The sequence below is a fragment of the Babjeviella inositovora genome (genome assembly GCF_001661335.1).
Source record: "Babjeviella inositovora NRRL Y-12698 unplaced genomic scaffold BABINscaffold_5, whole genome shotgun sequence".
In the NCBI taxonomy this organism is placed as follows: Eukaryota; Fungi; Ascomycota; class Pichiomycetes; order Serinales; genus Babjeviella; species Babjeviella inositovora.
This window is the reverse complement of record NW_017566842.1, coordinates 755,215-783,066: the sequence shown is the minus strand read 5'-3', so window position 1 is coordinate 783,066 and position 27,852 is coordinate 755,215. Positions and strand designations below refer to the sequence as shown.

The 27,852-nt window shown below is 49.1% G+C and overlaps 13 protein-coding genes and 3 non-coding genes across 16 annotated transcripts; 12 read left to right on the top strand and 4 right to left on the bottom strand.

The window, feature by feature from the left end:
* Nucleotides 1-69: 69 nt before the first annotated feature.
* Nucleotides 70-559, bottom strand: BABINDRAFT_161351 (uncharacterized protein). The gene has a single exon (XM_019128760.1). The coding sequence runs from the start codon at nt 264-266 to the stop codon at nt 111-113; it is 156 nt and encodes a 51-aa protein (XP_018985734.1). The 5' UTR covers nt 267-559; the 3' UTR covers nt 70-110.
* Nucleotides 560-2,664: 2,105 nt separating this feature from the next.
* On the top strand, nt 2,665-5,514 carry BUD2 (Bud2p; the record flags this gene model as incomplete). Its single annotated transcript, XM_019130818.1, has 3 exons — nt 2,665-3,324; nt 3,538-3,792; nt 3,940-5,514. Coding segments are annotated over 3 exons (2,490 nt in total), but the record flags the coding sequence as incomplete, so codon positions are not given.
* A 1,297-nt stretch (nt 5,515-6,811) lies between these two features.
* Nucleotides 6,812-7,690, top strand: MET14 (adenylyl-sulfate kinase; the record flags this gene model as incomplete). The annotated part of the gene is made up of 1 exon (XM_019127062.1): nt 6,812-7,690. One exon carries the CDS (start codon nt 6,812-6,814, stop codon nt 7,412-7,414), a length of 603 nt encoding a protein of 200 aa, XP_018985732.1. The 3' UTR covers nt 7,415-7,690.
* Nucleotides 7,691-7,932: 242 nt separating this feature from the next.
* Nucleotides 7,933-10,492, top strand: CTF18 (Ctf18p). Its single transcript, XM_019128759.1, has one exon. It carries the CDS (start codon nt 7,951-7,953, stop codon nt 10,450-10,452), a length of 2,502 nt encoding a protein of 833 aa, XP_018985731.1. The 5' UTR covers nt 7,933-7,950; the 3' UTR covers nt 10,453-10,492.
* Nucleotides 10,493-10,627: 135 nt separating this feature from the next.
* BABINDRAFT_t185 lies at nt 10,628-10,710 on the top strand. Its single transcript has one exon. It is a non-coding gene; the product is annotated as a tRNA-Lys (tRNA).
* A 468-nt stretch (nt 10,711-11,178) lies between these two features.
* BABINDRAFT_t186 lies at nt 11,179-11,251 on the top strand. The gene has a single exon. It is a non-coding gene; the product is annotated as a tRNA-Lys (tRNA).
* Nucleotides 11,252-11,393: 142 nt separating this feature from the next.
* Nucleotides 11,394-12,542, top strand: BABINDRAFT_7836 (U5 snRNP complex subunit; the record flags this gene model as incomplete). Its single annotated transcript, XM_019132687.1, has 1 exon — nt 11,394-12,542. The coding sequence occupies one exon, from the start codon at nt 11,394-11,396 to the stop codon at nt 12,540-12,542; it is 1,149 nt and encodes a 382-aa protein (XP_018985730.1).
* Nucleotides 12,543-12,681: 139 nt separating this feature from the next.
* Nucleotides 12,682-13,317, bottom strand: BABINDRAFT_7835 (uncharacterized protein; the record flags this gene model as incomplete). Its single annotated transcript, XM_019132686.1, has 1 exon — nt 12,682-13,317. The coding sequence occupies one exon, from the start codon at nt 13,315-13,317 to the stop codon at nt 12,682-12,684; it is 636 nt and encodes a 211-aa protein (XP_018985729.1).
* A 215-nt stretch (nt 13,318-13,532) lies between these two features.
* On the top strand, nt 13,533-13,923 carry ATX1 (copper metallochaperone). Its single transcript, XM_019128758.1, has 2 exons — nt 13,533-13,557; nt 13,604-13,923. Exons 1-2 carry the CDS (start codon nt 13,545-13,547, stop codon nt 13,780-13,782), a joined length of 192 nt encoding a protein of 63 aa, XP_018985728.1. The 5' UTR covers nt 13,533-13,544; the 3' UTR covers nt 13,783-13,923.
* Nucleotides 13,924-14,026: 103 nt separating this feature from the next.
* On the top strand, nt 14,027-14,098 carry BABINDRAFT_t187. Its single transcript has one exon. It is a non-coding gene; the product is annotated as a tRNA-Pro (tRNA).
* Nucleotides 14,099-14,350: 252 nt separating this feature from the next.
* BABINDRAFT_161345 (aldo/keto reductase) lies at nt 14,351-15,615 on the bottom strand. The gene has a single exon (XM_019128757.1). It carries the CDS (start codon nt 15,442-15,444, stop codon nt 14,557-14,559), a length of 888 nt encoding a protein of 295 aa, XP_018985727.1. The 5' UTR covers nt 15,445-15,615; the 3' UTR covers nt 14,351-14,556.
* A 43-nt stretch (nt 15,616-15,658) lies between these two features.
* Nucleotides 15,659-16,241, top strand: BABINDRAFT_161344 (uncharacterized protein). The gene has a single exon (XM_019128756.1). It carries the CDS (start codon nt 15,897-15,899, stop codon nt 16,122-16,124), a length of 228 nt encoding a protein of 75 aa, XP_018985726.1. The 5' UTR covers nt 15,659-15,896; the 3' UTR covers nt 16,125-16,241.
* A 193-nt stretch (nt 16,242-16,434) lies between these two features.
* On the top strand, nt 16,435-17,510 carry BABINDRAFT_161343 (uncharacterized protein). The gene has a single exon (XM_019128755.1). The coding sequence runs from the start codon at nt 16,630-16,632 to the stop codon at nt 17,461-17,463; it is 834 nt and encodes a 277-aa protein (XP_018985725.1). The 5' UTR covers nt 16,435-16,629; the 3' UTR covers nt 17,464-17,510.
* Nucleotides 17,511-17,720: 210 nt separating this feature from the next.
* FOL1 (trifunctional dihydropteroate synthetase/dihydrohydroxymethylpterin pyrophosphokinase/dihydroneopterin aldolase) lies at nt 17,721-20,360 on the bottom strand. The gene has a single exon (XM_019128754.1). It carries the CDS (start codon nt 20,184-20,186, stop codon nt 17,820-17,822), a length of 2,367 nt encoding a protein of 788 aa, XP_018985724.1. The 5' UTR covers nt 20,187-20,360; the 3' UTR covers nt 17,721-17,819.
* Nucleotides 20,361-20,690: 330 nt separating this feature from the next.
* BABINDRAFT_161341 (uncharacterized protein) lies at nt 20,691-21,784 on the top strand. The gene has a single exon (XM_019128753.1). It carries the CDS (start codon nt 20,828-20,830, stop codon nt 21,707-21,709), a length of 882 nt encoding a protein of 293 aa, XP_018985723.1. The 5' UTR covers nt 20,691-20,827; the 3' UTR covers nt 21,710-21,784.
* Nucleotides 21,785-22,072: 288 nt separating this feature from the next.
* Nucleotides 22,073-23,456, top strand: BABINDRAFT_161340 (uncharacterized protein). Its single transcript, XM_019128752.1, has one exon. It carries the CDS (start codon nt 22,093-22,095, stop codon nt 23,350-23,352), a length of 1,260 nt encoding a protein of 419 aa, XP_018985722.1. The 5' UTR covers nt 22,073-22,092; the 3' UTR covers nt 23,353-23,456.
* The last annotated feature ends 4,396 nt before the right edge of the window (nt 23,457-27,852 follow it).

Here is a 27,852-nt window from a genome sequence, read left to right as displayed (position 1 = left end):
GGAGGGCCTCGTGGCAGGGATTTTTTCTCATCGTACATTATTTGAGTATTATATGCCCACAGTAATGAAAACCCGAAAAATATCACCGTGGCGGCCAATATTACTTCGGCCTAACTCAGGCGAGCGTAGTAAACGCTTTGTGAAAGGTTATGGCGCAACTTTTCAATCTCTTCTCGTATGAGTTGCATTTCGTTCAACATATGTGTAATATCTGCTTTGGTTACAGGCCCAGACCCATCAGTGCTTGGGGGGTAAAAATGGTCCATTGCGGTGGAGAAAACGGAAGGTAGATATATGGTACACTGCTAGGGTATTTCAATGGGACAGAATACAATCTAGGGGTTCTCTCCCTTAACTATTGAAGGGCATGAGCCGGTAAGTGCACGCATCCAAAACCAAGATGTCACGGATCCGACAGAGTTGGCATGAGGATATGCTTCCTAGTGGCGGGCAACGCGACCTACTTTTGGACTATTAATAATGTCATAGCCCTATAGTAGAATACAAATATCGAGGCAGAGAAAACATGAAAAAGGCTATATTTGTTTCGACCGAGCGTATTCCTTCTACAATCAAATTTTCAATATATTCTTAAGCTTACGTTTCATGGGAATGGCAGTAGTTACACGGATAGCAGAAATCTCTCGGGGACAAGCCTCCCCGTTGAATTTTTCAGAGCATCGTATTTTGTCTAGTTAAATTTCGCTTACCCTAGGAGATTTGCAATATTTTCAGCTTGGGAAATCACGAGCGAAATGGCCCTGGTGAAAATGGGGGGGGGGATTCATATAAACAGGGTATGGAGTTCAGGCCATCCCATAGCAACTGATATGACAGGAATTCATATATTGATGTTTCTGGGAGCGTAAGTGGGTCTAGACGGACGTATTGGGAGACAATTCACACAACGGTATACCGCCGATCATTCATGCCGATCCTCTACCTAAGCCAGACAGAGTAATTCTGGGGCGCTGCAGTGCTACCTCCGTAAATCACTAACGTTTTTCTGCAGGCACTCTATTGTTCTGAGATGAGTGAATTTGGTTCCGTGGGATTTCGGGTCCAAAAAGCAACGAGCGCTAGATATATCGTCGAAATTGGAATAAATTCCTGGCCTCCACCTCACTAGAGCTGTCGCTCCCTGGACAAGATGAACTTTGACGTTCATGCAAGCTTAAGTGCGCCTGCCAGATTTGGTCTCAATGTTATACTCATGTACATGTTAAAACTAAGATGGATTAAAAAAATGAAGCTAAATGGAACCCTGATTTAGCGATCGCCTTCGAAGAGACTTGGCAAGATTACTCCTAGAGTCGTGTGACTTCTATCTCACCAATGAACCTGAATATGTACCTCTTATTGTTCCGTTTCTAGAGGCTAGCCTGAAAGAGCCGAGGTTCCGACCTATAGATTTTTGCGCGGTTACCATGCAGAAAGATTGGTGTAACCAGTTCTCCCGTTAGTAACTACGATCTATATGCACAGAACTACTAGCCCTCCCTAGAACGTGGGTTGGTTAGGACGCAGCTTAAAAGGTCTAACATCGTTGCAAAGTAGATTGTCATGGGGTAAAAGACTAGTGCTTGTCTTGGCGACATGAATACGCAGACAGGGACACCAGGCCAATCTAGTCACATGCTTTAGAAAAAGATCACTATTGACCAAATGTAGAAGAAATTGCAGCATAAGGCTGAGATGTCCCCGTTTAGTCTTAATGTCTCAGTTCGCCTCGTAAAGCGCACGCGTTCCGACCACGCACGCCCGCCAGCTAAACAATAAAGCTAAAAGCTGCATGCGCCTCACGCTGGTCGTGTAGGTGGTCTCTCCGTTGGACACCAACCTCAACAATCGATTTGTGTGTTTAAGTCTGTCAAGTTGCAAAAAGAACCACTCTACAGCGAGACATCAGAAACAAGCAGGTGAAACCATCTCCTTGTTTACTACACGTTCCAAAGCTGAGACCGCCATCTACTTGCTTCCACTTTTGTGCTAACCAGTGACGATACACAGACCCTAATCATTGCCTTTCCCGGAAAGCCAGGCCACGCAAGAATCACACTTCGCTTATTATCATCCATTGGATTAATTACCAGATCCATACCTACTCTCCTTAGCAGTTATCTCTCTCCCCTCAGCTTCCAGTCACTTGCCCCAATCACCACCTTCAGCCAATAAGTCTTTAACCAATCTCCAGCAATAAGCCTTCCAAGTCTTCCAATCTCCGGCAATAAGTCTTCCAAGTCCTCTGAGTTCTCCAACTCTCCCAATAAGTCTGCTAATAAATCTTACAAGTCTTTTAATAAATCTCTCATAATGGCAAAAGTCCCTGACGACACCCGACACCTCAAACAGTTCATGAAACAGGACAAAGGCCAGTTCAACCTCCTGCGGTTCTACAACGATGAGATCTCCGTCCATTATTCGCTCAGTGCACACGCAACAAACTGGCAGACCACCACACACCTCACTATCAATGCCAGCGGCGAGTTGCGTCTCCACAACCAGCCCGTGGACCACCTCCAGGCGTGCTACGTCCAGATCACAGACGATCTCGAGCCGGTGTTGCTCGTCAAGACATTCGCCCTCGACACCAAAATCCATCTCCGCGTTGCGCGCGCGGCAGCGTCTGGCATAGGCAGCGAGCGTACGGAGTACCAACTCGTGTTCCTCCGCCTCCTCGCGGCCTTGATGGTGTGGCAGAACTTGAAGCCGCGCGGTATTGTGCACAAGCTCTACACCATCCCCAAGAAGCTCAACCCACTCGCCAAGGAGCACGAAATGTTGGTGTGCCGCTTCAAGGTATACGCGCCGTTGCCAAAAAAGCAGCGCAATGTAAACATTGTCCACGGCGGTCCCAAGATCCCTTCGTACAGTCTGCCCCAGACCCCCGACGCCACAGAGGTAGTCGAAGAAGACGCGCCCGAATGCTGGTTCTACGCCATGGGCGTGCTCACGACTAAGGGCATCATGAAGATCCTCACGGAGCTCGACGGCAAGCTCATCTACACTATCGATGTCAAGCAGCTCTACCAGTCGGAGATCCAGAAGCTCCACCGGTCCGTGGTAGACAACACCTCATCACGCGTGTTGCTCATCGGGGTGCTCCGTGACTTGCGCCAGCTCAGCCAGATCAAGAACGTGACCCCGTTGGGCGTGGCCGAGGTGGACGCAAGTGCCGCTCCGTTCTTGGTGTCGCGCGACAAGAAGCGCGCGGTAGGACACGCGGCGACGCGCATCCTCGTGGAGTTTCCACTCTACATGGACCTCGAGGACTGGTTCGTGGGCTTGAACTACTTCACGCGCAAGGAGTTGTACATGGGCACGGTGCTTAACCACCAGTTGGGGCCGAGCCAGGTCCCGGCCGGCTTACGCGCGCCGTTGGTCCACCACACGAACCACAGCGACTCGTCGCTCTCGTCCGCGGAGGGGTACGCGCCGCCGCCGATGCTCCGCGCTGGTGGCTTGGGCCGCAAGAGCATCGGGTCCACGCCGCGCCAGAGCTTCGAGAGCGACAACAGTGCGGCCGTCTCATCCAAGCAAACGGCCAAGTTCCGTATTGCACGCAAGGTGGCGCTCGACGTGATCGAAGCCACCTTCAATGACGAGAGCATGAATCTCCCGAACTTTGCGGGCGCCAAGCTCTACGCGGAGATCGTCATCTGGGGCCTTCCGTGGTTCCGCACATCCATCGTTGCCAACAACGTGTTGAACAACCCGTTCTGGAAGGAGTGCTTTGAGTTCGGCAATCTTCCATTGTCCACACAGTACTTCCAGATCTTTATCAAGGAGTCGGTGCTGGAGGGATCGCTGGGAGAGCTGCTGGAAAGCTCAGACGAGGACAGCTACAGCGTGGACGACTACATCGACAGCTACATGGATAATGGTAGCACGAACTCGCCCTTCAGGCCCAAGCCGCTGAAGACGATTCCGGCGCCACAGGTGAAAGCGACGGACGAGTACTCTTCCTCCGACCGTGTGCTCGGGACGGTGTACATCACCCCCGACTTGCTCCTTGAAAAGAGCAAGCACCACCAGGAGATCCGCCTTTCCATTTATGACTCCCGGAGCCTTGACATTGGCAAGATCTTGGTGAGGATCGACATCAGCGAGCACCATATCTTGCTCCCGTCGCGTGCATCGTTCCAGTTGTTCGAGACCATGTTGGGCTCGCTCCCATTGCTGCAGTTGATTGACTTTGTGAACAATTCGTACATGAACCTGAAGGTGAACCCGGTGCTTGTAAGCAACGGGGAGAACATGGAGGCGATCCTGATGGTGTTTTTGGACATTTTCCAGCTGCTCCGGCGTGAAGACGAGTGGTTCAAGTGTCTCATGGATGAGGAGTTGGTGAGCGTGGCCAAGTTGCTCAACTCCAAAAACCCGGTGATGAACAACAACGTGTTTAATACGTTCCTTCGGGGTAACTCGATTCTCACCAAGTCGCTAGAGAAGTTCAACTACCGCGTGGGTCAGGAGTACTTGGAAAAGTTGCTTAGCGGGTTTGTGGCAAAGATCAACCGCGAAAATAAGAACTGCGAAATCGATCCACGTCAGTTCAACCACCTCGGAACTAACGACAAGGAGGCGGTGTTGGCGGAAAACTTCCAAAACTTGCACGGCTACGTGAATGAGTTGTGGCTGATGATCTATCGCACGAGTAACGATCTTCCAAAGCCTATCCGCAAGCAGTTGGGGCAGTTCCGCCTGAAGATCGACTTCTTGGTCATGGACTCGCTCCAGGGGGCTCCGGGCGACTCCCCCACTCAGAAAACCAACATCTCGCTCAATTGCTTGACGTCGTTCATCTTCTTGCGCTTCTTCTGTCCCGCCATCCTCAACCCCAAGCTCTTCCACTTGATCAAAGACCACCAGACAGGCCAGGTCCAGCGCACGCTTACGCTTATCGCCAAAATCCTCTTGACGCTCTCCAACTGCTCGCGCTTCCCCGCGCACAAGGAACCGTACCTCATCCCGTTTAACAAGTACGTGGAGGACCACGAGACGGAGGTAGTTGACTACTTCGACAAGCTCACCGGCAAGAAGAACGACTTCAGTGAAAAGGTGTTGGAGTTGAGCGACGAGATTGCACGGTTCGATCTCAACATCGTAGGCGATTCCGAAAACAATGCGGACTACTTGTCCCATGACCTCCTCCCCAGCACGCCGTACTTGATCGACAAGTACTTGCGCTTTTCCGAATTAATCAACATGCTCACATTCCAGGACGATCTCGACGCTCCCTCGGGCGCTGCCACGCCCACGGGTGGCCACATTGGCACTCTCGCCTTTGAAAAGAAGAACGAAACCACTGAGTTTGATGCCCAGGATGTGGACTTGGTGCCGTACGAGGATGAGAACGAGACGTTTCTCAAGTCCTTACTACACTCCAACGAGGACTTGTTGCAATTCTTGCACGTGGGTGAGAACCTTATCAATATCGGCGACTTGTGCAACCAGGGCAAGATTATCCGTCGCAAAACCACGATTCTTAACCGCTTGTTGGAGGACCACGAGAAGTTGCACTTCAAACCGCTGCTGGCAGAGGAGTTCTACTATAAGAGCAAGCGTCATTCGTCGATCATTACCTGTATTGACGACGAGTCGTGGTTTCCATTTGTGGAGTATATCGCACAGACGGCGTTTATTGATGTTGTGACCCGAAACGTGGTGTATGGAGATCGTTTGGAGGCGAGCAGTCGGCTTAAGAAGCTCGCAGTGTCAGGCTTACTGGGCTTGAAGTTGAAGTACCCTAGTATGAGCTACACCCAGGTTAGCACCCGGGGCTTGGTCACGCCCAGCGGCGACTCCACGCCGCTTTCACCAAAGTCGAAGGAAAGAGTGGGGCGGTTTAAACGGTTGTTTGGGAGAAGGCCTAACACTGCTTAAGCAGCCGCAAGCTGAAAGGCTCTGCTCCTTCGGTTGGCTGGCAAGCCTGTTATATTGTACTTAATACAGGTTATGTTGTATCACTGCGTAGTTAGAGTTAACGTCCAATAAGGCGGATTTGAAAAAGCAATCCCTGGGGAGGATGAATTGCTGTGTGGTAGAGCTTTCTGGCGGCTCTCTACGTTCAAAGGGTAAACCTATTTTATGTTTGATGAAGGAGGCTTTGATAGATTATGGATGTTTCTTATAGCACCTACAAGAAACATCCGTCTATTTATCCCTATAAAGTAAATTATGTTTTGCAGAGCCACCAGGGGTGGTATAAATGACATCAGTCTATCCCTTTTGTAAGTCCTTTATTACCCACATAATTTAACTCCATTACCCATTTACATTGTTAATTAGCATGTGTGCAAACCCTCGCAGACTCATAGCACAAACTGTTGCAGTTCAACCTCTAAATACCGGCCCTTTACCGGCATTATACAGGGTTTGGTTAATAACCCCAAGCTGGCTTTGCCTCCAGCCCAAGGGTACGCATATGCAAGTTTAGGCACCAGAACCACACACTCTTCTGTATATCACATGCGTAGGCAGCTACCGCTCATAATTCAGCCGCCAGATTGGTAAATGCGGGCCAATTTAGGCTAATAGCAATCTAATAAATTCAATAGTTTTTCGCATCGGCTTGTAAAAACAGGGCACCTCTTTTTTTTTCTCCCTTATCGCCACGTGAAACAGCAGCCTTCTTATGCGTGATCACGTGAATATTCACCATCGGCTGCATCCCACATGACGCACCTTGACCCCGGCATGGCCATGACAAATGGTTCACCAACTTCCAACTGGAAAATGTTTTCGGAATATAAATGGCCTCCCACGAAAACCTCTCTTTACAGATACAAAACGTACACCACCTCACACAATGGCTACTAACATCACTTGGCACGAAAACTTGACCCACGCCGAGAGAAAGGGTTTGACCAAGCAGAGCGGTTTGACCATCTGGTTGACCGGTCTTTCTGCCTCCGGCAAGTCTACCGTAGCCTGTGCATTGGAGCAATTTTTGTTGCAGCACGGCATCAATGCCTACAGGTTGGACGGTGATAACGTCAGATTCGGCTTGAACAACGACTTGGGCTTTTCCGAGGCAGACCGTAACGAGAACATCAGAAGAATCGCGGAGGTGTCCAAATTGTTTGCCGACTCCACCACCATTGCCATCACCTCCTTCATCTCCCCATACATTGCTGACCGTGAAAAGGCTAGAGTTTTGCACGAAAAGGCTGGTTTACCGTTCGTGGAAGTCTACGTCGACGTCCCAATCGAGGTTGCTGAGCAGAGAGATCCAAAGGGCTTGTACAAGAAGGCCAGAGAGGGTATTATCAAGGAGTTCACCGGTATTTCTGCGCCGTACGAAGCCCCAAAGAAACCAGAAATCCACTTGAAGAACTACGAGTCCACCGTGGAGGAATCTGCCCAGCAGATCATTGCCTACTTGGTCGAAAAGAAGTACATTACGTTGTAAGGTTAAAATTATTTAAAGGAACCGCCCTGTGAGGTGAGAACATAGAATAAATACATGCTATATTGATGGTGGAGCTAGATTGGATGACAAACCGTTTGGGAGGTTGTTTTTTTTGGAAGGGAGCTATAGCATTGAGTTAATGAGTATTTACACGTTGGGTTTATTTAGGATACACCGAGGGTCGTTAAAGACAAGACAGCAGATGTAAAAATAATGGTAATGGTGATATGTCCTTATAAACACGGATATTTATCCTTCCATCTGTTGTAGCGCCAGAAATCTTTGCCCTTGTGATTATAAACCAGATTATTGAGTGAAATAATGTATGGTACATCTAGTTACCTTAGTGGTCTTTAGTCGTGTAATTCCTATATTTGTGTTCCACGCACTACTCGCGCATCTGACATGGTTGTGGACGCGTCTCAACCTTAAGCACGACGCGTAATTTTCCACGCAGGATAGAAAAGTATGCTGTTGATATCAAAACCTCAAATACGATAGTCCTTCAAACCTTTTTCCAGAATATCCACCTTTTTATGTCTATCGAGGAAGGCAAAACTCCAGAAATCTCGGGAGGAAAGGATATACTGCTCGAGCTTGTCCCAGAGATGTCTCCGGCTGAAGTCAATACCAACTCTCTGCCAGACTTTTTGTTCAGGGCGAATGGAGGTGTCAGCACGCTACTTAGCTTGGAAGGGGATGCTGCTTATGACTCAGCGGTTGCACCTCCGCTTTTCACGTTGAAAGCGGCCGATTCTTTGCTTTTGGGTAGTCCAGCCAGGGACGCTGTTCTGTCGTCTGACGCCCCGGCATTTTCATTCAAAGCTAGTGATTCGTTCTTATTGAGCAAACCAGTGTCTGAGCCTACGGATACGACGGCCCCTCCCTTCACCTTCAAAGTCTCTGAATCCTCTTTATTGGGAAAGCCAGAGCCCTCTTCCTCGTCCAGACCGTCTCTCTCGAACATTCCCCCTGCCTACTCTGCCACCAGCTCAAGACCCAAGGTGGATGCAAAGTTACTGAACGGACGGGAAGTCTCGTTCAAAAGACGCTGCCGTAAGCAGATCGACGAAGGAATAACAGGTATGGTCGACGAGCGGCACTACGGGGTCAACATCAACGAGTTGTACAGCCGTTTGGAGCTCATGAACCTCGTTAACGAAGACCGGCCAGTGCGCGCCAAGAAACCCACTGGGTCCGTGTTGTGGGCGGAGAAGTGGCGCCCCAACACGTTTTTCGACTTGGTGGGAAACGAAAAGACGAATAGATACATCCTCCAGTGGCTCAAACAATGGTCGCGGGCGGTGTTTGGCCAACCTCTAGAGCGGTCAGGGAAACTTGCGGATAATGAGGTCAACCCCGATCCGTTCCAGCGGCCGCGGAAGAAGATCTTGTTGATCCACGGGCCACCCGGAATCGGTAAGACGACGGTTGCCCACGTGCTCAGCAAGCAGATGGGCTACGACATTATGGAGATCAACGCGAGTGACGAACGGTCTGGGGTTAGAATCAAAGACAAGGTGCACAACTCGTTGACCTCCATGACGTTCAGTGGGAAACCCAACGTGTTGGTGGCAGACGAGGTGGACGGGGCGGCAGAAAATGGGTTCATCCGGGTCTTGACCGACTTGATCTACCACGATTCGCGCGCCGTGGCGAACTACCAGCGCGAAAAGAGCAGAGGTGATCGCAAGAAGCAGCCGTTCTTGATGAGGCCCATCATCACCATCTGTAACGACCTCTATGCCCCCGCGTTGGAAAAGTTGAAGCCCCACTGCGAGATCCTCAGCTTCAAAAAGCCCGGTGAACGACTCATCCGCGAGCGCCTCACGGAGGTGTTGCGGCTCGAGCGGAAGTTGGGACTGTTTACAAAGAAGGAGGTTGCAGACGTGGTGAATGTGAACGGCGGGGATATCAGATCGTGTCTCAACTACTTGCAGTTTAATAGCGGAGACAAAGGACCTAGCGTCTCTCAGACAAGCACAAAGGACACCCAGGTGAACTGGTACGCCATTGTGAACCGGCTCTTCTCACGAAACAACAGGCCCGCGGTCGAGCAATTCGGGGAGCTCACGCGGCTCATTGAGAACTACAGCGGAAACAACTACGACAAGATCATCAATGGGTGTTTCTCGTTGTACCAACTGGTGTATTACCACGATGAAGGGCTCAGAAAGCCGGCGGAAATCAGTGACTGGCTCTACTTCAACGATCTCCTTGGCAGCAATGCGGTGGTATCTGACGGCTTTGACTCGTTATCATACTCCACCGTGGTGGTCTTGAAGTTCTGGGACCTCTTTTCTGACTTGAATAACTACAACAGCAACTTCCGGATCCCTAACTTGGACTATGAGCACTTCCAAGCGTTCCAGCACAACTACACCCTCATCGGTGACTGCTTGAATTCGTCCTTACACCACGCGTTGGCCTTCCCTGTCAGCTTGCGCGTCTTACTCCAGCGCCAGAGCATGTCCCTGGAGGTGCTTCCATTGGTGAACAAGATTATCTTGCCGGAGTTCCAGAAACAGGCGTCGTCTGCCAACCGCTCCATCTTGATGGCGAACAAGGGGAACAAGGCGAAGGTCGAGCGCGCGGCGGAGATTTTGCACGAGTTGAACATCGAGATCCACAACAAACGGAACATCGAAACCTCCACTTTTGCCTTGGAGTTTGAGCCCTGCTACGATTCGGTGGTGGCGTTCACCGATATTCTGGAGAAGCAGTTGGCGCAGAAAAAGACCGTCGTGTTGCCAGTTCTTGCCGAGGAGCTACTGAAGTTTACCAAGAAAAGGCGCTCGCCGGCCGGAGCCGTAGAAACCGATGCCACGACCAAAGGGGAGACCAAGCGCCCGAAGCATACCAACTCCATGGACTTTTTTAAAAACCGGTATGACGAGCTTAACAACACCTTGAACAGGGACATGTCCGAAGATCGCAAGCGCGCGAGCGCCCAGCACCGCATCTGGGTCAAGTACCACGAGGGCTTTTCCAACGCCGTACGCAAGAACATCACTTGGAATGATTTGTGGGAGAATTAAATAATGTATATTTGACTAAATAAAATCTGGAATCCTGGTGTATCATACTGCCCGAGCAAGTGGCCCGCGCACCCAACATTGGTGCAAAACCCTTTGTTCAGCAATCCCTTAGGCCATGCCGTACTTGAGAAAAATAGAACCAAGATGTTCCATGTGCAGTGCAACCCGAGAAATTGCCTGGCTAGCTCAATCGGTAGAGCGTGTGACTCTTAGCAGTACGCGATCACAAGGTTGCGGGTTCGACCCCCGCGTCGGGTTTCTCATTTTTGCTTAGTTTATTGGTGTTTTTAGCACCTGTTTACGATCATAGATTCCTTGGAAAACTAGGGGTAGTAGAGTTTTTGAATATTTAGTATGTGACTGGCAACATATATTGAGTCTTTTTGAGAATAATTGTGAATATATTCCCCAATTACATATTGGAATTATGTATACTTCATTGGGTAGCCAAATATATTAATGTATAAATTATATACGTATATATAAATATTTTTTTTATAAAAACTATAAATATACATATTGTAATAACACCTGTGGAAACATATACCAATGAATGTTGTGGACAAGGATAGCTATCAATAGGTGTTACCTATTTGCTACATACAATATTTATAATCTCCCAAAGTGCAACTCATGTACACAACAGCTTTTTGATACCATGTCTGGTTCTTCAGCATACAATGTTAGCAGGGACAGTGTAACAAAAACAAAAACTCTACCAGACTGTCCTTATTAGCTCAGTTGGTAGAGCGTTCGGCTTTTAACCGAAACGTCCAGGGTTCGAGCCCCTGATGAGGAGTCTTCTTCATACTCTCACCATTCTTTTTCGCTTTTTTTTCGGTTCCGGCATATAGGTCGCATGACCGCATATATCAACACCATCAAATTGTTCAGCCCATCAAATCGTTCATTCCCCAGCTCTAAACACATTACCTATTCCAATGGATCCCCTATATGGCAGACAGGCATCCAAAACCCAGGAGGAGACAGAGCTCCTCGAAGAGGACATTCCAGACAGTGTGAGGTCACACCGGCTACAGACAAACGCGAAACACCAGGTGAAACACAACTATGAGATGGATTCCTCGGACGAGGAGAACGAGGCTGAAAACGGCGACGATGCCGCCAGCAATGAGATTCCGAAACTTATGGACATGGGAGAGTTCGAGGGCTTGGATGAGGTCGAGGCTGGAGCTGCATCAGATACTGAAGAAAACAAGGCAGATGTGGATATGGAGTATTACAACAACCCGGAAGAGTTCCACGGACACCAGAAACCTAGAATGGAGCCTAAAATGGATGCCTTTAACCTCCGCGAGGAGCAGGAGTCTGGTACCTTTGATATCGACGGAAACTACATCAAAAAGACAAAGGAGGAGCTTGAGGAGGACAAGGAGCACCAGGACGCTTGGCTTAACGATGTCGGCGCAAGCGAGATCAAGCGAGCCCGCGAGGCTCACGAGTTGAGAGAGGAACAAGAGAAGGCAAGGCGGCGGGAAAAGGCTGCGCTACAACAGGAAACACCGATTGAAAGCTCGCTTTTCCCGTTGATAGAGGTGCTACAGCCAGCCGAAACCTCCATGGAAGCACTCCAACGGTTAAACGCCAAGCTGATGCAGATCAAAAAGCAGTTTAAGCGGCGCAAGGGCGCTAGGATACAGCAGATGGAGGAGACGTACCCTGAGCTAAAGTCAACCCGCGAGCACATCGAGTCGATTACGAGTTTGTGTGATGTTATAGCGGAGAAGGGCATCAACGATATCTACGAGCAGGAGAGAGAGGAGCTTATGCGGTTATACAAGAAACACAGCGGGAAGGACTTTTCTGTCGCCAGGGGTCAGCAGGCCAACAAGCGAACGGCCGATGACGCTGGCTTGGACGTTCAGAGCGAGGCAGTGGACAGTGGAACGGTCGAGGCAAACAAAAAGTGGGTGTTCAGGTGGGTTGGCGACTCCGAGATCCATGGCCCGTATTCCAACTATGAAATGAACTACTGGAAGCAGACGTACTTTGACAACGGCGTGGAAGTGAGGAACATTCAGGAAGAGTCCCCTTTTGTGCACGTTCAATCCGTTATGGAGTTTACGTAGTAGGGTTCCAAGAATATTCTCCCAGGATTCGTCACGGCCGGTCCAAAACATGCATACCCCATAATAACATTCACCATAAAATTTCACCGTAGGTTGTAACGACCATAAGCAGCCTATCAAGATATGTCGAGTCAAGGTACTAGTTTCCATGCCCGGGGGATTTAGACCTCGAGCGATGAGACTTGTTGGAGCGTGAATCCTGGTGTCTGGAGTCTCTCACATCTCTTGCACTTCTCACACCTCGTGTACTGCTACTTATCTCAGGCACCACACAACAGTCAACAATGTGGATATCCTCCAACGGCTTATGCTCATCGTCCACGGGAATCTGGGGTAGCCATTCGACGAGTTTCGTAAACCCCTTGATAACTTTGCCTATATACGCGTAGTTTTCGCTAAACGAAAGTTCCTTGGCGTACTTTTCAATATTTTTCAAGGTCACAAAGAACTGAGTGGAGGAGGCACTCTGGGCCGCATAGACATAGCCCAGCCTGGGGGCAGTATGGAACACAATTCCAGTCTCTGTTTTGGAGAGCCCTTCCCTATCAAAGCTAAGGGTCAGCCCTGGAATCTCTCCCAATTGAATGATAAATTCCGGAGCCACCAATCTGGACACCTGGGAGTTTAGGAAGCTTGGTCTGTTTTCCGTGTCCGTACAATACCCGAGGAACGCGTCACCAATGGCTGTGGGCTCAACTTCGAGAATGAGCGTGGCTTCATTTTCGGACTTTGTAGCATATAGCACCACTCGTGCTTTGGTACGCTTGTAGCTCATTGCAACAATGAATATGTTGTAGGGAGTTATGATTGGGTTGTATGAAAAATTGTAGCTGCATGTTGCATACAAAAAAAAAAAGGTGCGTGCATAATGTCTAAACAGGCTGACTAAGCTGTGGGATTGTATCGGACATATCTATTGCCATCTCGTCTCTGAATATTCCCACCCGCCTTGTTTATCCAAATTCTACAATGTCTGAACACCAGTACGAATATAACGTCAAGATGACCTGCTCTGGTAAGTACCCAAACAATTTCTTCGCGGCAGAACACTGACCCCTCAGGCTGCTCCGGTGCCGTCAACAGAGTCTTGACCAAGACGGAGGGAGTCAAGAAGATCGATATTTCTTTGGAAACCCAGTTGGTAAACGTCACCACCGATGAATCCTTGACTTATGATGCTGTCTTGGAAAAGATTGCCAAGACTGGCAAAAAGGTTCTTGGCGGCAAGACCATCGCCTAAGGGGTCGTCTTATCTTTGATCCTGATAAGACAAGAGTTGGTAGCGTAGATAGCTGTTATAAGGGTTATCGTTGGCAATTTACGTGCTTTATGAAACAATTAGGATGTAGACTAAGGAGTTGATTATTTGGGGATATACACTGGCACAGTACATAATGATCTTTTTAGTGGGGGTTGAATGGCTTCAAGATAATTCTCACAGTTTTACCGTTTGGTGGACAATAAACCCTATTTTATAAAAGATCGGCCGTGTGGTCTAGTGGTATGATACTCGCTTTGGGTGTGAGTGGCCCAGGGTTCAATTCCCTGCTCGGCCCGATTATCTTTTTTCTTTCCGGCCCGGCATACAGCTAAGACATTTATTTTCTCGATTTACTTAATACATTGCCGCTACAAATGCGTTTACAATTAGCTTTCACGGTCCAGACCGACCGATAATATACCAGACAATTTATGATTGCTCAGACTACGAACGTAGTCCAAGCTACGATGGCATTTGGTGAAGTCAAATCTTGAGCTATCATACAAGACAATGATCTGACATTTTAAATATCCTTGAGGATCAAGATCGAGCGTATCAGCAAGAATCCGAATATTAGCTCTCGTGCGATTTAAGATCGATTAATGGGCCTAGAATTCGATAAGTAGCAATAAAAAAAATTGGATAAGTACGGAGAAAACAAGAAGGAATGTAAAACTAAGTCCCAGTTCAGAGCCTGTACAGGAAATATTGGATGCTTCAGACGGGTATAGTCCATACAATGCACGAGTTTGCCTATTTTGGGTCTTCGTAAACGGTTGGGTCCCAGGTCAAAACCTCGTAGGAATCCTTGTCCAAGGTCTTGCGGGCCTCATCGGTAAACTCCCAACCGAAAACATCCAAGTTTTCCGGAATTCTGCTCACAGTTGCGGTCTTTGGCAACGGAATGAATCCTTGTTCCAATGACCATCTGATTAAAGTTTGTGCCGGGCTGATGGTCTTACCGGCGTTCTTAGACAACTCGGCGGAAACCTGAACCAACTCTGGGTCATTAATCTTCTTACCTTGGGTGAGAGGAGAATAAGCCTCGATCAAGATGTCATGCTTGGCCGCAAACGAGGTGATGTCCTTTCTTGGTAACCAAGGGTGCAGCTCAATTTGATTGATAACTGGTTTGTTAACCAAACCGTCCCACGCGAGCAACTCCTCCAAGTGCTTGACTCCATAGTTGGACACACCAATAGACTTGACAGAGCCCAGGGCGACAGCTTCCTGCAAGGCCTTCCAGGTTCCTAATCTTTTCTCTTTATCAGAAATTGGACTGTGGACCAAAATCAAGTCGATATATCCAATCGATTTTTCAACCTTCTGCAACGACTTCTGGATCGCTGCCTTGGTGGCTTCGTAGCCGTGGTCGTCATTCCAGATCTTGGTGGTGTAGTACACCTCCGATCTATGGACGGAGGGATTGGCCTTCAAAAACTTAGCAATACCCTCACCGGCTTCTTCTTCGTTTCCATAGATAGCAGCCGAGTCAATTAAACGGTACCCAGCCTTAAGGGCTTCGCTGACGATAGACAACGCTTCTCCGGCAGGAGTCTGGTACACACCAAAGCCAATGGCTGGGATGGAGACACCGTTGGATAGCTTACGGAGGGATTGAGCGGTCAATTTTGAGGTCATGGTCGTAGAAGGTGTAATATTGTAATTTCAGGAAATTGGGGTACAATCGGTATACTAGAATCCGAGATACTTCAATTACTGGGCTCGGGGGTGGGACCCTTATATAGGATCCCACAGAACGTGGCAATTCCACTTGGAAAAAGCCAGCCCTCAAGCACATGGAGCGCTGCACCACCACTATCGGGTCTTCTCGGAAGACTTAAGTCACAGCGGGCTACAATTAGTGTGACAAGCTGTAGGATTGGTAATCCGCCATTCAGGGCTCAATTCCCTGCTCGGTCCGATTATCTTTTTTTTCCGACCCGGAACACAGCTAAGACATTTATTTTCTCGATTTACTTAATACATTGCCGCTACAAATGCGTTTACAATTAGCTTTCACGGTCCAGACCGACCGATAATATACCAGACAATTTATGATTGCTCAGACTACAAACGTAGTCCAAGCCACGATGGCGTTGATAGCTCTGGGTTTCTTTAAACAACACAAAGAGCCAGGTTCATACCAGCACGTGAACCAGCTATATGGGCATCTTGCCCCTCAAACCCTGTCTTTTCAGTCTACGAATTTCCGCCTCCCCGGGAGTAGCTCTTCATGTAGGCGAACCGGAAGCCGGCTGCAAGCCATGCCGAACAAGCCGGCAGCAAGTCATGCCGAACAAGCCAAAGATTGGTACTAGATGCATATACTCAAAAGCTTGACAGAGACACATAGTACGCGTTTTTTCCCCAAATTTATTTGCAGAAGCCAGGTTAGCTATACCTGTGATACAGCTACAACAGTTATGAGCAACTTTAGCGATGCCTTCTCTTGTTTTGCTCCTCACAATTCTGAAACAAGGCTGTGAATGTGCCTGAAAAAGAAACGAATTGGCGCCGCAAACATAAACACCGTGAACGCAGGACATAGACGCAGGACAGGGCGAAGCTTTTATACCGCAGTAATATCTCGGTTGGCGCTTGTCCCCTTTTGCCATTTTTACCAATGGCAAAAAAATTGTAATAATTCAGGGGGCGATTAAAGATCTGATTGTATTCCAGAATAGATACCAGCTTTTTAAACGTCTTTGAGCTCTTCCAATTTTGAGCGACCCTTCAGCCCCCCCGGTGAAAAATTCATACCTAAAACGGCTAAGGCTCACAAGACCAGCTTCCGCCCAACAATTCCCCGAAAACACGCTCCAAATGATATTCAAGCCGTTTCACTACTACTTACTATACCTTGTATCGTGTGTCATCTGGCAGGGTATGCTTATAGCGATGCTTGTCGCATGGAGTATCCAGGGCCGCCCAGATCGTTACTGGTTCATGAGCTTCAGTGAAACCATGGACCCCGTCTTCCTCTCCGATATCGGCGCCACATCGTTAAAGCCGTTGTTTGCCGTGGGTGCTGCTGTCCATGGAGCCTTGGCTATTTCTGCGGTGGTGGCGGAGTTGTTCATGAGAAGACGGAAGGCAGGAGAGTCCAAGAGGTTGTTAATTACCTACACCAGCAAGCATCAGGAGCGGATGAAGATTGCCAGCATTTTCACCATCACCATCAGTGAGTTGGGGATTCTCTTTACCGCATGTTTTGACATAGACCACTACAACGATGTGCATTTCACTATGGTGGCCGTATTCATCATCTTCATGCTCTTCACGATTCTCATGGACTTGATGACGTACTTGATATTCTGGATCCACTTTTACAAGATTCACAAGTCCGCGCTGGACCCCGATGCAACCGAGTATATCCCTGACGACAACACGTATCTCTACTTCAAGTGGAGCTTCATCGTCAAGTTCGTGTGGCTCGTGGCCGCTGCGGTGTGCGTGTTGGGCTTTCTCATTGCCATGGTCAAGAACGAAAACTCCTTGAGCGCCCGGTTTGAGTGGTCCATCTGTTTCTGGTACGGGGTGTTGTTGTTAATTTGGATGTGCGACATCTTCCCCGCCGCCATCAATTCCAAGCGGATCGACGACTCTAACCTTGATCACACCGAGATTAAGCAAGTTTCCTCTGACGAAAGTGTTTAGTCGATAGTCATTAGTGCCATGCACAACAAAATAGACCTAGACGGGAATAAAAAAAATAGATTTTAAGGATAAACTCTGGCTACGATAAAGGCCATCGCTTTTTTTGTTGTTGTGATATTTACCATTACGTTGCTTGCTTCTCTGATACATGACTAGTTCACCGTTTCACACTATTTCCACAGCTTTTGTCCATTCCACGCTCACTGGTTATAGCGCCATAGCTATTTCATGCTAAAAGCCCATCGGCTTTGCTGGTGTATCGGTCTCAGCCATATCTAGGGAATTTCATTAAAGTCTTTATAAATTACGTATACTGAGCTATATACTAACCTCGACAGGTAGATGACGCATATACCTTAGCTCGTGCCTTGCATCCTATACAACGCATCTCCCATCAAACACACCTGCTTCATCTCCTTCACATCATGAACACGTACAATATCCGTCTTCCCCGCGACACACGCCATCACGCTTGCGGCGGTCCCGATAACCCTCGCCTGGGCGACAGGCTCACCGGTAATCTCGCCGATAAAGCGCTTACGGCTGGGCCCCAATAACATGGGGCTCGCGTTGAAGCTCACATATTCGCCACTGGAAGTGTTGGTAAGTGAGTACGTCTTCATCGCCGGAAGAAACCGGATCAACTGCAAGTTCTGCGTGACACCCTTTGCAAAACCCAAGTTCGGGTCGAGAATCAACTGCCACTTCTTCACGCCTGCGCGAAGCGCGGCCATCGCGCGGAGCGCCAACTCGCGCGCCACTGCACGCACAAACACCTCGTCCGCCTCCGACATTCTGAGTGCGGCCGCCACGTCTGCATCCATGTATTCCACCAAGTTCTCGTCCGAATTAGCCTCGTAGACTGTCATCTGGCTCATCGTCTCGGGAGTTCCTCTGGTATGGCATAAGACATACGGCGCGCCGCTCTGCGCGACCACGCGGAAAATTTCGTCGTCGTACAAGCCACCACTAATATCGTTGATGATATCAGCGCCAGCGGCAAGCGCAGCTTCCGCAACGGCGGCTCTGTAGGTGTCGACACTGAGGGTGACCGCGCGGACGCGAGCGTCGGACGCGCTTCTGATTGCCTGGATGATTGGGACAACTCGCCGCAACTCCTCCTGCACGTCCGGGGCACCAGAACCGGGTTGGGTCGAGACACCGCCGATGTCGATGATGTCCGCACCCTCGTTGACCATGCGGGTAACATTATCCAAGGCGGCAGCGACGTTTGTGTTGGTGCCGCCGTCTGAGAAGGAGTCGGGGGTGGTGTTGAGAATGCCCATGAGTTTTGTGGCGTGGGTATTGTCGATGAGGTTGAACAGGAGAGTAGAGGCAGGGACGGAGTCAGAAACGTCACGGCTCATTGGCAAGACGGTTTTAAGGTCCTGCGAAACCTGCTTCGACCGGTCCGTTCCACTCGCAAACAATTGCTGGAGATGATCGTGGAACGGCTCGGCGGTCACCGGGTGAATTTCATCCGGCGGAAGCAACTCGCACAACGGCTGGAGTACAAACGTGCGCTCAATCATACTAATGTGCGGGATGATCAACTTGGGGGTGTTCAAAATGATGTTATCATAGAGCAAAATGTCAAGGTCAATGGTCCGTGGGCCATTCACAAACAACTTTACGCGGTTAAGCGTATTACTTTCAATGTCTTGCAACTCCTTAAGAAGGTCGAATGGAGACAAATGGGTGCGGAGCTTGAGCACCCCGTTGATGAAGTTAGGCTGCGCGAGATGGTACATTGGCAGGGATTCATAGAGAGAAGAGGTTGCGAGGACGGTAAGGCCGCGCGCATTGAGCTCGGCGATGGCACGGGTGATGTTGGACACCTGGTTGCCCTCGTTGGTACCAAAGGCAATGTAGGCGGTGTGCTCGCCGGCACCGAGGCTGCCGGCGTGGTTTTCGCCGTATGTCGGAAAGTTAAACGACTCGGACGAGGCAGAAGACCCACTCGGTGTTGGATTATCCACCTCCAAAAACTCCTTGCCCACAAAATACCCCGCACTCTTCTCAACCGTTACGCCGACGCCGTCCGCGAACGTGATCGCATTTGGCTTTTCAACACGCACGCGTGCGCGCGCGACGCCACGTGCGGTGACCAACTGGTTGACCCCCAACACCAACGCCTCGACCGTCTTGAAGTTTGAGCTTTCCACATATTCCACCACTTCGTGCACAATCAGCTGGAAGTCAAGCTTCCCACTCGTAAAGTCCGTCATCATTTCAATATCCAAGGACACAACCTGGCGCTGGAGACGTTCAAACGTGAACACCCCGATGACCGCGAGCAAGCGCAAGCCACTGACCACAAACTTGTCCTGGCCGTAGGCTTCGATGGATCCCGCGGTCTTGCGGCGGTTCATGACGACTTTGACCTCTTCCGCACGGATCTCCGTTTTGGTGCTCGAGACCTCAATGCGTGCGTCCGCCCCGCCACCGCGCGCGCGGTCGAGCACGACCTCACCGATGCAGCGGCCGATGTTTTCCAACAGATGAAAATTGCGTGCCTCGTTCTTTTTCATGAGCTCCAGCATATTGCGCGAGATAACCGCGTAGTTGAGCGAGTATTTCAAGTCGTCGGTGAGCGCCGCCTGTTCGAAGGACGTGCGGAGTTCCACCGAGAGGCGGAGCGGCTGCGGCAATGGCCGTTTCCAAGCATCGTTCCCGGTGATGGCATTCACGTGGAGGTTCCGGATGTGTACGAGATCGTCCATGGAATCAGTAGGGGGTTTATCGGGAAAACTGGGGGTGCTGAAGGCTCTCAAGTGGAGAAGTTTGGTCGAGAAGGTCGACCGGCGAGACAAGGAAATCAATGCGGGGAGATTAAAAGCGAAATCAGACAGTTCTGAGAGAATAAGATCCGAGGAAAAGTCTGGGAGACAACACTGGACGCGCAGTGGGGCTGGATAAATTGGCAATTAGATAACTGACCTGAGTCACGAAGAGCGTCCTGCATAATATTTTTTTTTCACCACACGTGATGACACGGAGGCCTATACAAGGAGATAGAGTAAGAAGGGCACGAGGTTACACATCATATGAGCTTATATCTCTGGATGATAGCAATAGGAATTTTGTAGAACAATTTCAAATTTGGGGGCCCCGATAAAGGGCCCAGTGTATGGTGGCCGAGTAAAAGACCGCATATGCAGGCCAATGACAAATTTGCACGTGCAGAACGTATGTAGGGCCGTTACTAATACCAAGACGTTTTGTCACGAACAGCGATTGACTATACTCTAAAAGTCTTTGGTAACGGTCAATAGTTTTGGGCTAAGATCAAGTTTTATACACCAAAACTCCCAGTTATTCACACGCTCCACTTACATCCCTCAGTTCCATCTAGTTCATACCAATGTCCGACGAAATCATCGCCAGACACAAGAAGGAGGTACGTGACCTCATTGCGACGGTGACCGGGCTCAAGAAGCAGGCAACGAAGAAGAACCGTAAGGAAATCATGAAGCAGTGCCAAGAGAAAGAGGATGAGCTCAAGGCAAGACACAAGCAAGAGCTTTCGGAGGATGCCACGATTGAAGGTTCGAACAAGGGTGAAAACGAATCTGAATCTGATGAATTCTCCCCAGAAAAGCTCCTCGCACAGCTTGAGTTGGAAAAAACGCAGGCCCCGGTCGAGATTCCGGCCGTGACTCTGCATAACGAGCCAAAGAAGAAGCGCAACAGACAGAAGGAGCGCTTGGCCAAGAGAGACGCAAGTATCCAGCAGATGAAGGACGAAGCGTCGAAAGAGGCGGAACTGCAGACGGACTTCCGTGCGCTCGAGCTTGAAAACATGGATGCGCTCTTCAAGGCGGGGGGTTACACACAGAAGGAGATCAAGGCCGACGGGCACTGTCTTTTCGCGTCGATTGTGGACCAGTTGAAGCTGCGTCATGACGTGGACACCACCATCCAGGAGTTGAGAACCCGCGCAGCCAATTACATGAGAGCTAACCCCGACACCTTTGCGCCGTTCTTGTTTGACGAGGAGACCATGACCATCCGCGATATCACGGAGTACACGGAGAAAATCGAAAACACGCCAATGTGGGGTGGCGATATGGAGATTTTGGCGTTGGCGGTGGAATACAATTGCCCGATAACCGTTGTGATGAGCGGCAGGGCCCCGCTTCGGATGAACGAAGAGGGTGTGGCTCCGGGTTTGAAGCTTGCGTATTATAAGCATGCGTTTGGCTTAGGAGAGCATTACAACTCATTACACGATCAAGAGAAATAGACGGATATGTTAGGCTTAAGATATAGTTGCTCCTTTGTAGTGATAGACAGTTATATATATATATATCTATCAATTTTGAAAAGATTCAAACTGTTCTAAATTGTCCACCGTTAAAAGTTCCGATGGGATTCACCGTAGTGGTGGCTGCTTGGACGACGAAAAATGTCACTGTTGGCTTCGCAAAGGTGCTTCCAGCTGTCAACTACGACTCCAACGGCAACGTTATTCCACAACTCACAAATATATAGCTAAAAAAAACTCATCTTGCAATTATCCTCCCAGGTATTCCTGCATCCTCCGACGTCCTCATCTCGTACAGGGTGCATGATTTTTTCACCATCTTTATCCCACTTCCTACACCATCTCATCTCCTCACTCTACCGATGAAGACATTCAGACGAACCTTTACCGCAACGGCCTTGGCTCTCGCTAAACCCAAGACCGCCAAGATAGGGACCCCTGCCAAGTACTTGGGCCGTGTCAGCAACAACTTGTCGAGCGGGATCGTTGGGCTCGCCAACGTGGGGAAGTCTACCTTTTTCCAGGCCATCACCAAATCTACGATTGGAAACCCTGCCAACTACCCATTTGCAACCATTGACCCCGAGGAAGCACGCATTGTGGTGCCGTCGCCCAAGCTCGACCACTTGACTAGCTTGTACGGTTCCGCCAAGCAAGTTCCGGTCAGTTTGACGATCTGGGATATTGCCGGATTGACGCGTGGTGCCTCGTCCGGGGAAGGGTTAGGGAACAAGTTTTTGAGCGATATCCGCGCGGTGGATGGGATCTACCAGGTGTGTCGTGGTTTCCGCGATGACGAAATCACGCACATTGAAGGGTCGGTGGACCCCGTCCGTGACTTGACCGTGGTACTCGATGAGCTCTTGTTGAAGGACTTGGAATTTGTGGAAGGTGCCATTGAACGGTGCAAGAAGCGTGTGAAGGGTGGAAATAAGAATAGCCCTGACCGCAAGCTGGCGGAGGAAGAGCTAGCCACGTTGGAAAAGACCGAAACCTGGCTTTCGGAGGGAAAGCGAGTGGCTTCCAAGAAGGACTGGACGCCAGAGGAAATTGATATTTTGAATATCCACACGTTTCTCACCGCTAAGCCGACGGTTTACTTGTTAAACGTAAACGAAGGTGACTACGCCGCGCAAACGAACGAGTTTTCTGGCGAGGTCCAGACCTGGATTGATGAAAACTCCCCGGGTGACAGGTTGATGCTTTTCTCTGCTGCCTTTGAAACCCAGTACAACGAATTGGCCGAGACTCCAGCCCTTCAGCAGGAGTACAGAGACATGTACAGCGGCGTGGATAGCGTTCTCCCGGCGATTGTTGCCAGCATGCGCGAGGTTTTGCACTTGATCAGTTTCTACACCTGCGGGCCGATGGAGGCCAGACAGTGGACAATCAGGGAGGCCATCACCACCGCGCCACAGGCCGCAGGTGTGATCCACACAGACTTGGAGAAGACGTTTATTTCTGCGACCGTGACGAAGTGGGCGGATTTGGTAAAGGAGACCGCGCCGTTGAACGAGGCCAAGTTGAAGAATGCGGGGAAGATTGTCAAGGCCGGGAAGGGGTATATTGTGGAGGATGGTGATGTGATGTTGGTTAAGGCGGGGTCGGGGAAAGCTCGCTAAGAATTTCCGTGTGATAGTTCCTTTGTATATAGCGCTGAGCTTTCACAGAAAAAGCCATTCTTTGTATAGCAGTATGGCTGGAGCTTTAGAATGGTTACGGGGGGGGGGGGGGGGGGGGGGGGGGGGGTGACGAATATAGAATTTAATTGACGACTCAATGGTTTATTTCAGGAGATTGGGCGAAACCCAGCGTATATCTGTTGACCGGGGGAGCCTCAGTATCTTTTCACTAACCAAAATGACGCCTCATGGATTATACTTCATAGTCATGTCAGACACTTTACCAACCGCAGAAACTGTTGTTGATAGTATACTGGTGTAGCCTCTAAAACGATCCTAAGAAACAGCATTAGGATTCGGAGTAAACCATTACAAGGGTTTAGATCGCTTCGCTATCCGTTAAACATGCTGTTTTCTTGCAGCTTATTCAAATCGTGATTGATTTAGATCAAAGCATTGCCTAGACCCAAGAGGATAATCGTTACTATCAATCGCTTTCTCGATTTTTGCCACGCTGTACTGTGTTTTTATCAACCGTGAGCTACTAAGGTCAACCGAGACTGTATAGAATACATTGTAGAGAGTAAGAATAGTGCTAATAGATGGGCTAGGTAGGACAACGCGGCTAGGCTAGCGTGGCACGAGGCTAACGCGATGAGATTACGTGACATAGCGGGGAACGATGCATATGAGAGACTGAAACGCGACTCCACCACACGTACTGCCAATGAGGTTAATGTAATTTGGGGTATGTGTATAGAATTTAGACAACTAATCATAACGCGAGTGAAATCTTGGGATCGAGCCGTATATTTCCTGGGTAGGAGGGACAGATCTGACCCTCAAACGCATAACTCCCTTATAGCCTTCCCACACCATGTGCAAACCTTTTTTTCCAGCTTACCCCTCCTTGAACAATACTGGTGAAAGCATATTTGTTCATTCGTTAAGGTACTATTTAGAAACAACGATAAGGGCTGAAACGCAGAATAAGGTAATCCCCGATGAGAAATACGTGCCTCAGAGAACCGCTAACCCCTATCAGATCTTCGGGCTGGCACAATCTCCCCACAACTCTGCAAGCCACGTTTGGTTCGGGGAGTATGCTACGTTTACGGAATCCGGACCTTCCTAGACTGGGCTCTGGGAACAACGTTGTTGATATGCCGTGGTACCAAGGGCCTCCGGGCGATTGATAGTGAATCCTGATTTTATGATGGGGTTTCAAAATCGTAGCTGGAGATTATAATGTCTATCCTAGCGTTGCCAGCAACGTCTAATGCTGGAGATAACGTGCACATGGAGGATTGACGGTGCGCAACGCGGATCGGTGCTGCTCTGTCATGCTTTACAGGTATAGACGAAGGGGAAGCCTCAATGAAGGCTGGCCCAGAACTAGGCCACCACGAGAGCACTCCAGAGAACCAGAGCGGCGAAGGAAGAAGAATGAATAATACGGCTAATAATGGTGGCTTTATGAAAACCAACGGTTGAGGTGCATCCAGGCTTGTGTGCTACGTACGTAATTAATGTGAAGATCAGGACATGAGCCCTACGGCCGAGAATCCCAGCATGCATACACACGTGCATCGAATAGGGCTGAAAACAGGAGTCCTGCGGCGGTGATCATCCGACAAATCACGATTGCTGTTATTTACAGGGTACCCGTCGTGTAGTCATAATTAACTTTGACTAAACCCAGGCATGGGTATACAGTTATGCTTACTAAAATTTAGTTTCTGCAGCTATCAACCTCCCACGTGGACATAATGATTGATGCTTGAAGTTTCCTATTGGTGGATTCGACTAGACTCCCTACGGATCTCTGAACGCACCGCGACGGTTGTCATTGATTCACGCGTGTGATTGTGAGTACGTGCTTATGCGATGCACTAGATATGTCAGTGGTAGCTAGAGATATCCCGGATACTGGGGAAATATCCATACTTGGAGTGCGTTGCCGTGGTATCTTGGCCTAGGTGTGGCCTGTACATAGTGCAAACTTTAGAAACGTGCACGGGACTGTCCTTATCACCAAGGTCACCGCAGCCATTGAAAACCTATCAGTCTCTTTTCACTAGCTGGCCGGGATGGGTGCTGAAAAATGTACCGATCGTAGCCTTTGGGGGTGAATACCTCACCGCCGGTGGACTTTTACTAAATCATTGATGAGTAGGTTGCAAATGAGCGCTGAGTAGATCTTATGGTTACTGCTAACCACTAAAGGGCCCGATAAGTGCTTGGCATACAATTCTCCGATTGCTTGTTATAGTAAGGGGTATTGTCACCTATTCAGTCCAACCAGTGGTAACTGCAAGCAACAATGTAACGAGACCAACCATAGTCTCCATATGTGGACTTGGTGTGAGGTGTCCATGGCAACATGTGCAGGTAACCACTTTTTTTTTTCTTTTTAGTAATATTATTGATTCCTTGACACGGAGGGCTGTTCGGATGGTACTACTCCATGCGAATAGCCGTAACCATTCAAAGTGGCTATCAATAGTCCTCGCCTATCCCGCATGTCTTTTGCACTAATTTTACACATCGTGTCCTTGTACATGCTGACTAAGGCTAAAGAGAGCCCATGCCTGGTCATTCGAGAAAGCTGAGGAGAAACAAAAGGCACTAAAGACTGGTTGTGTATCGAGCAGCCAGCCACCCTAGACCCTGTACGAATTCTCTTCTTCAATCGAAGCGCTATAAAACAAAAAGGACAACGTACTTCGAGTAACCACGGTCAACTTCTATCTACATTCCGTGTGTGCTACTAGCAAGCAGGTACCCTGGCACAGAGTTGCATCAGATGCACAGGTTTATGCAGTGTGAAAAACTGAGACATGGCACCTGCAAAACCCGGATATGAGGGGCAATGATGTTGCAACGCGGAGCTTTTACAACCAGAGCTAGTTGAGAAAGTGTCGAGTCCTTGGGTATCCACTTTCGGTTAATAATTCGGTAGGGCTATAAAAGCACATTGGGTTTAAATCGTATTGTGCAAAATCGGCATTGTCCTGTATCACGTAGATCTTTAGGCCTGGGGGTCAGCCATATCAATTTGAGAAGCCGCGGCTGTCGGTTGCTTTAGAAGAAAATGGACAATAGTTCTGACCAGGAGAAACGATACATCCGTGGTTCGTACTTCTGAATCGAAGATACTACGGGGGGTCAAGCATGGACGTCTCTCTTCCCTGTTACTTACATATTGTTTAGACCCATGCACTCTAAGATTGCCCTTGTTAGTATCTTAGCGTGCAGCTTTAGTTAACTCCTTGTCCAGCCAAGACGATGACGTTCTCTACCGCAGCACCGAATCTCTTTCTGCCATGATAATTGTCCCTACACGAGCGATTTCCAACCATTAGTAACACTAAACTGGCATTAATTTCACCGCAACTGGCTTCTCCTTTCGAATGAAAATATACGAGGCAATATACTTGTGAACTATAGACTAGGGAATTCAGGGACTTTGGTTCCTCATTCCTGGGTAGCAAGGCCACCATAAACCCATGTCAGACTTACGTGCCCTTCCCAAAGTGGAAAATTATTTTCTTCCTTAGAAAAATTTGGTGCTGATCCTTAGTGCGGCGCAGCCACCAAGAAATCTGAGTCGCAACATTCTGTTGGTATGAGCAGTAAGCACGTTCCACAAAGGCTATAATGAACTCTAGAACCGTCTTCACAGCGATGAATGGCCTAGACAGTGTTAATCTGTTGGGTCGGTGTACATATAAGGCTGCCTTAGGCTGGCAGCAACCTTCAACCATTTTGCCGTACCATGCACGAATGTCCAAAGTTTGTGCCCGAAACAGCGAAGGGGGTGTGGGCTTTTCTGTGTCCTGGGAAAAAGGCCAAGAAGAAATTGGGATATCGCATTTTACAGCTTCTAGATCGACGCACAACTAAAAATAACCTCGTAGAATCACCTCTAGGGACTTTTCAGACCCGAAAGAGGAAGGAAGAACCACCGGAAGGGGTGACAACACACTATGAATTAGCAGACTCTAGTGCCAGGTTCTCGCGTTGTCGATAAAACTAACCATCTGAGAAGACGGAGACGTTTCCGAATGGCGCCTTGGGTGAATAACCCATGGCACCCTCCCCGGGGCCCTGGATCAAACGCTTCCGTTACCCGGAAGTTACCATCCCTTGCCCGGAAGCAGATATACTGCTAGAGGTAAGGTTTATGTATGCGGCGCATGCGGCTCAATCAAGATTCCATGAGCGTTCGATTTGTTTAAGTCTGCATAATATCCTGCGCATAATTAGCTCTCCCCACTTTTACCCCCCAGATGCCGAGAATTTCAAGATCAGAGACTGCATGTAATGTTGAAAAATTACACGCGTCGTGCGGCGCGTCACGCGATAAGAGCGTTAGAGCTGCTCTGTCCACTAACCCTATTGGTTTACGTATCGTTTTAAGGGATAGGAACCAGCAAACTGGCCGGCCACCTCCTATCTGTACTTTCTCAATCATTCACAGGCCCGAGGGAACCGTGT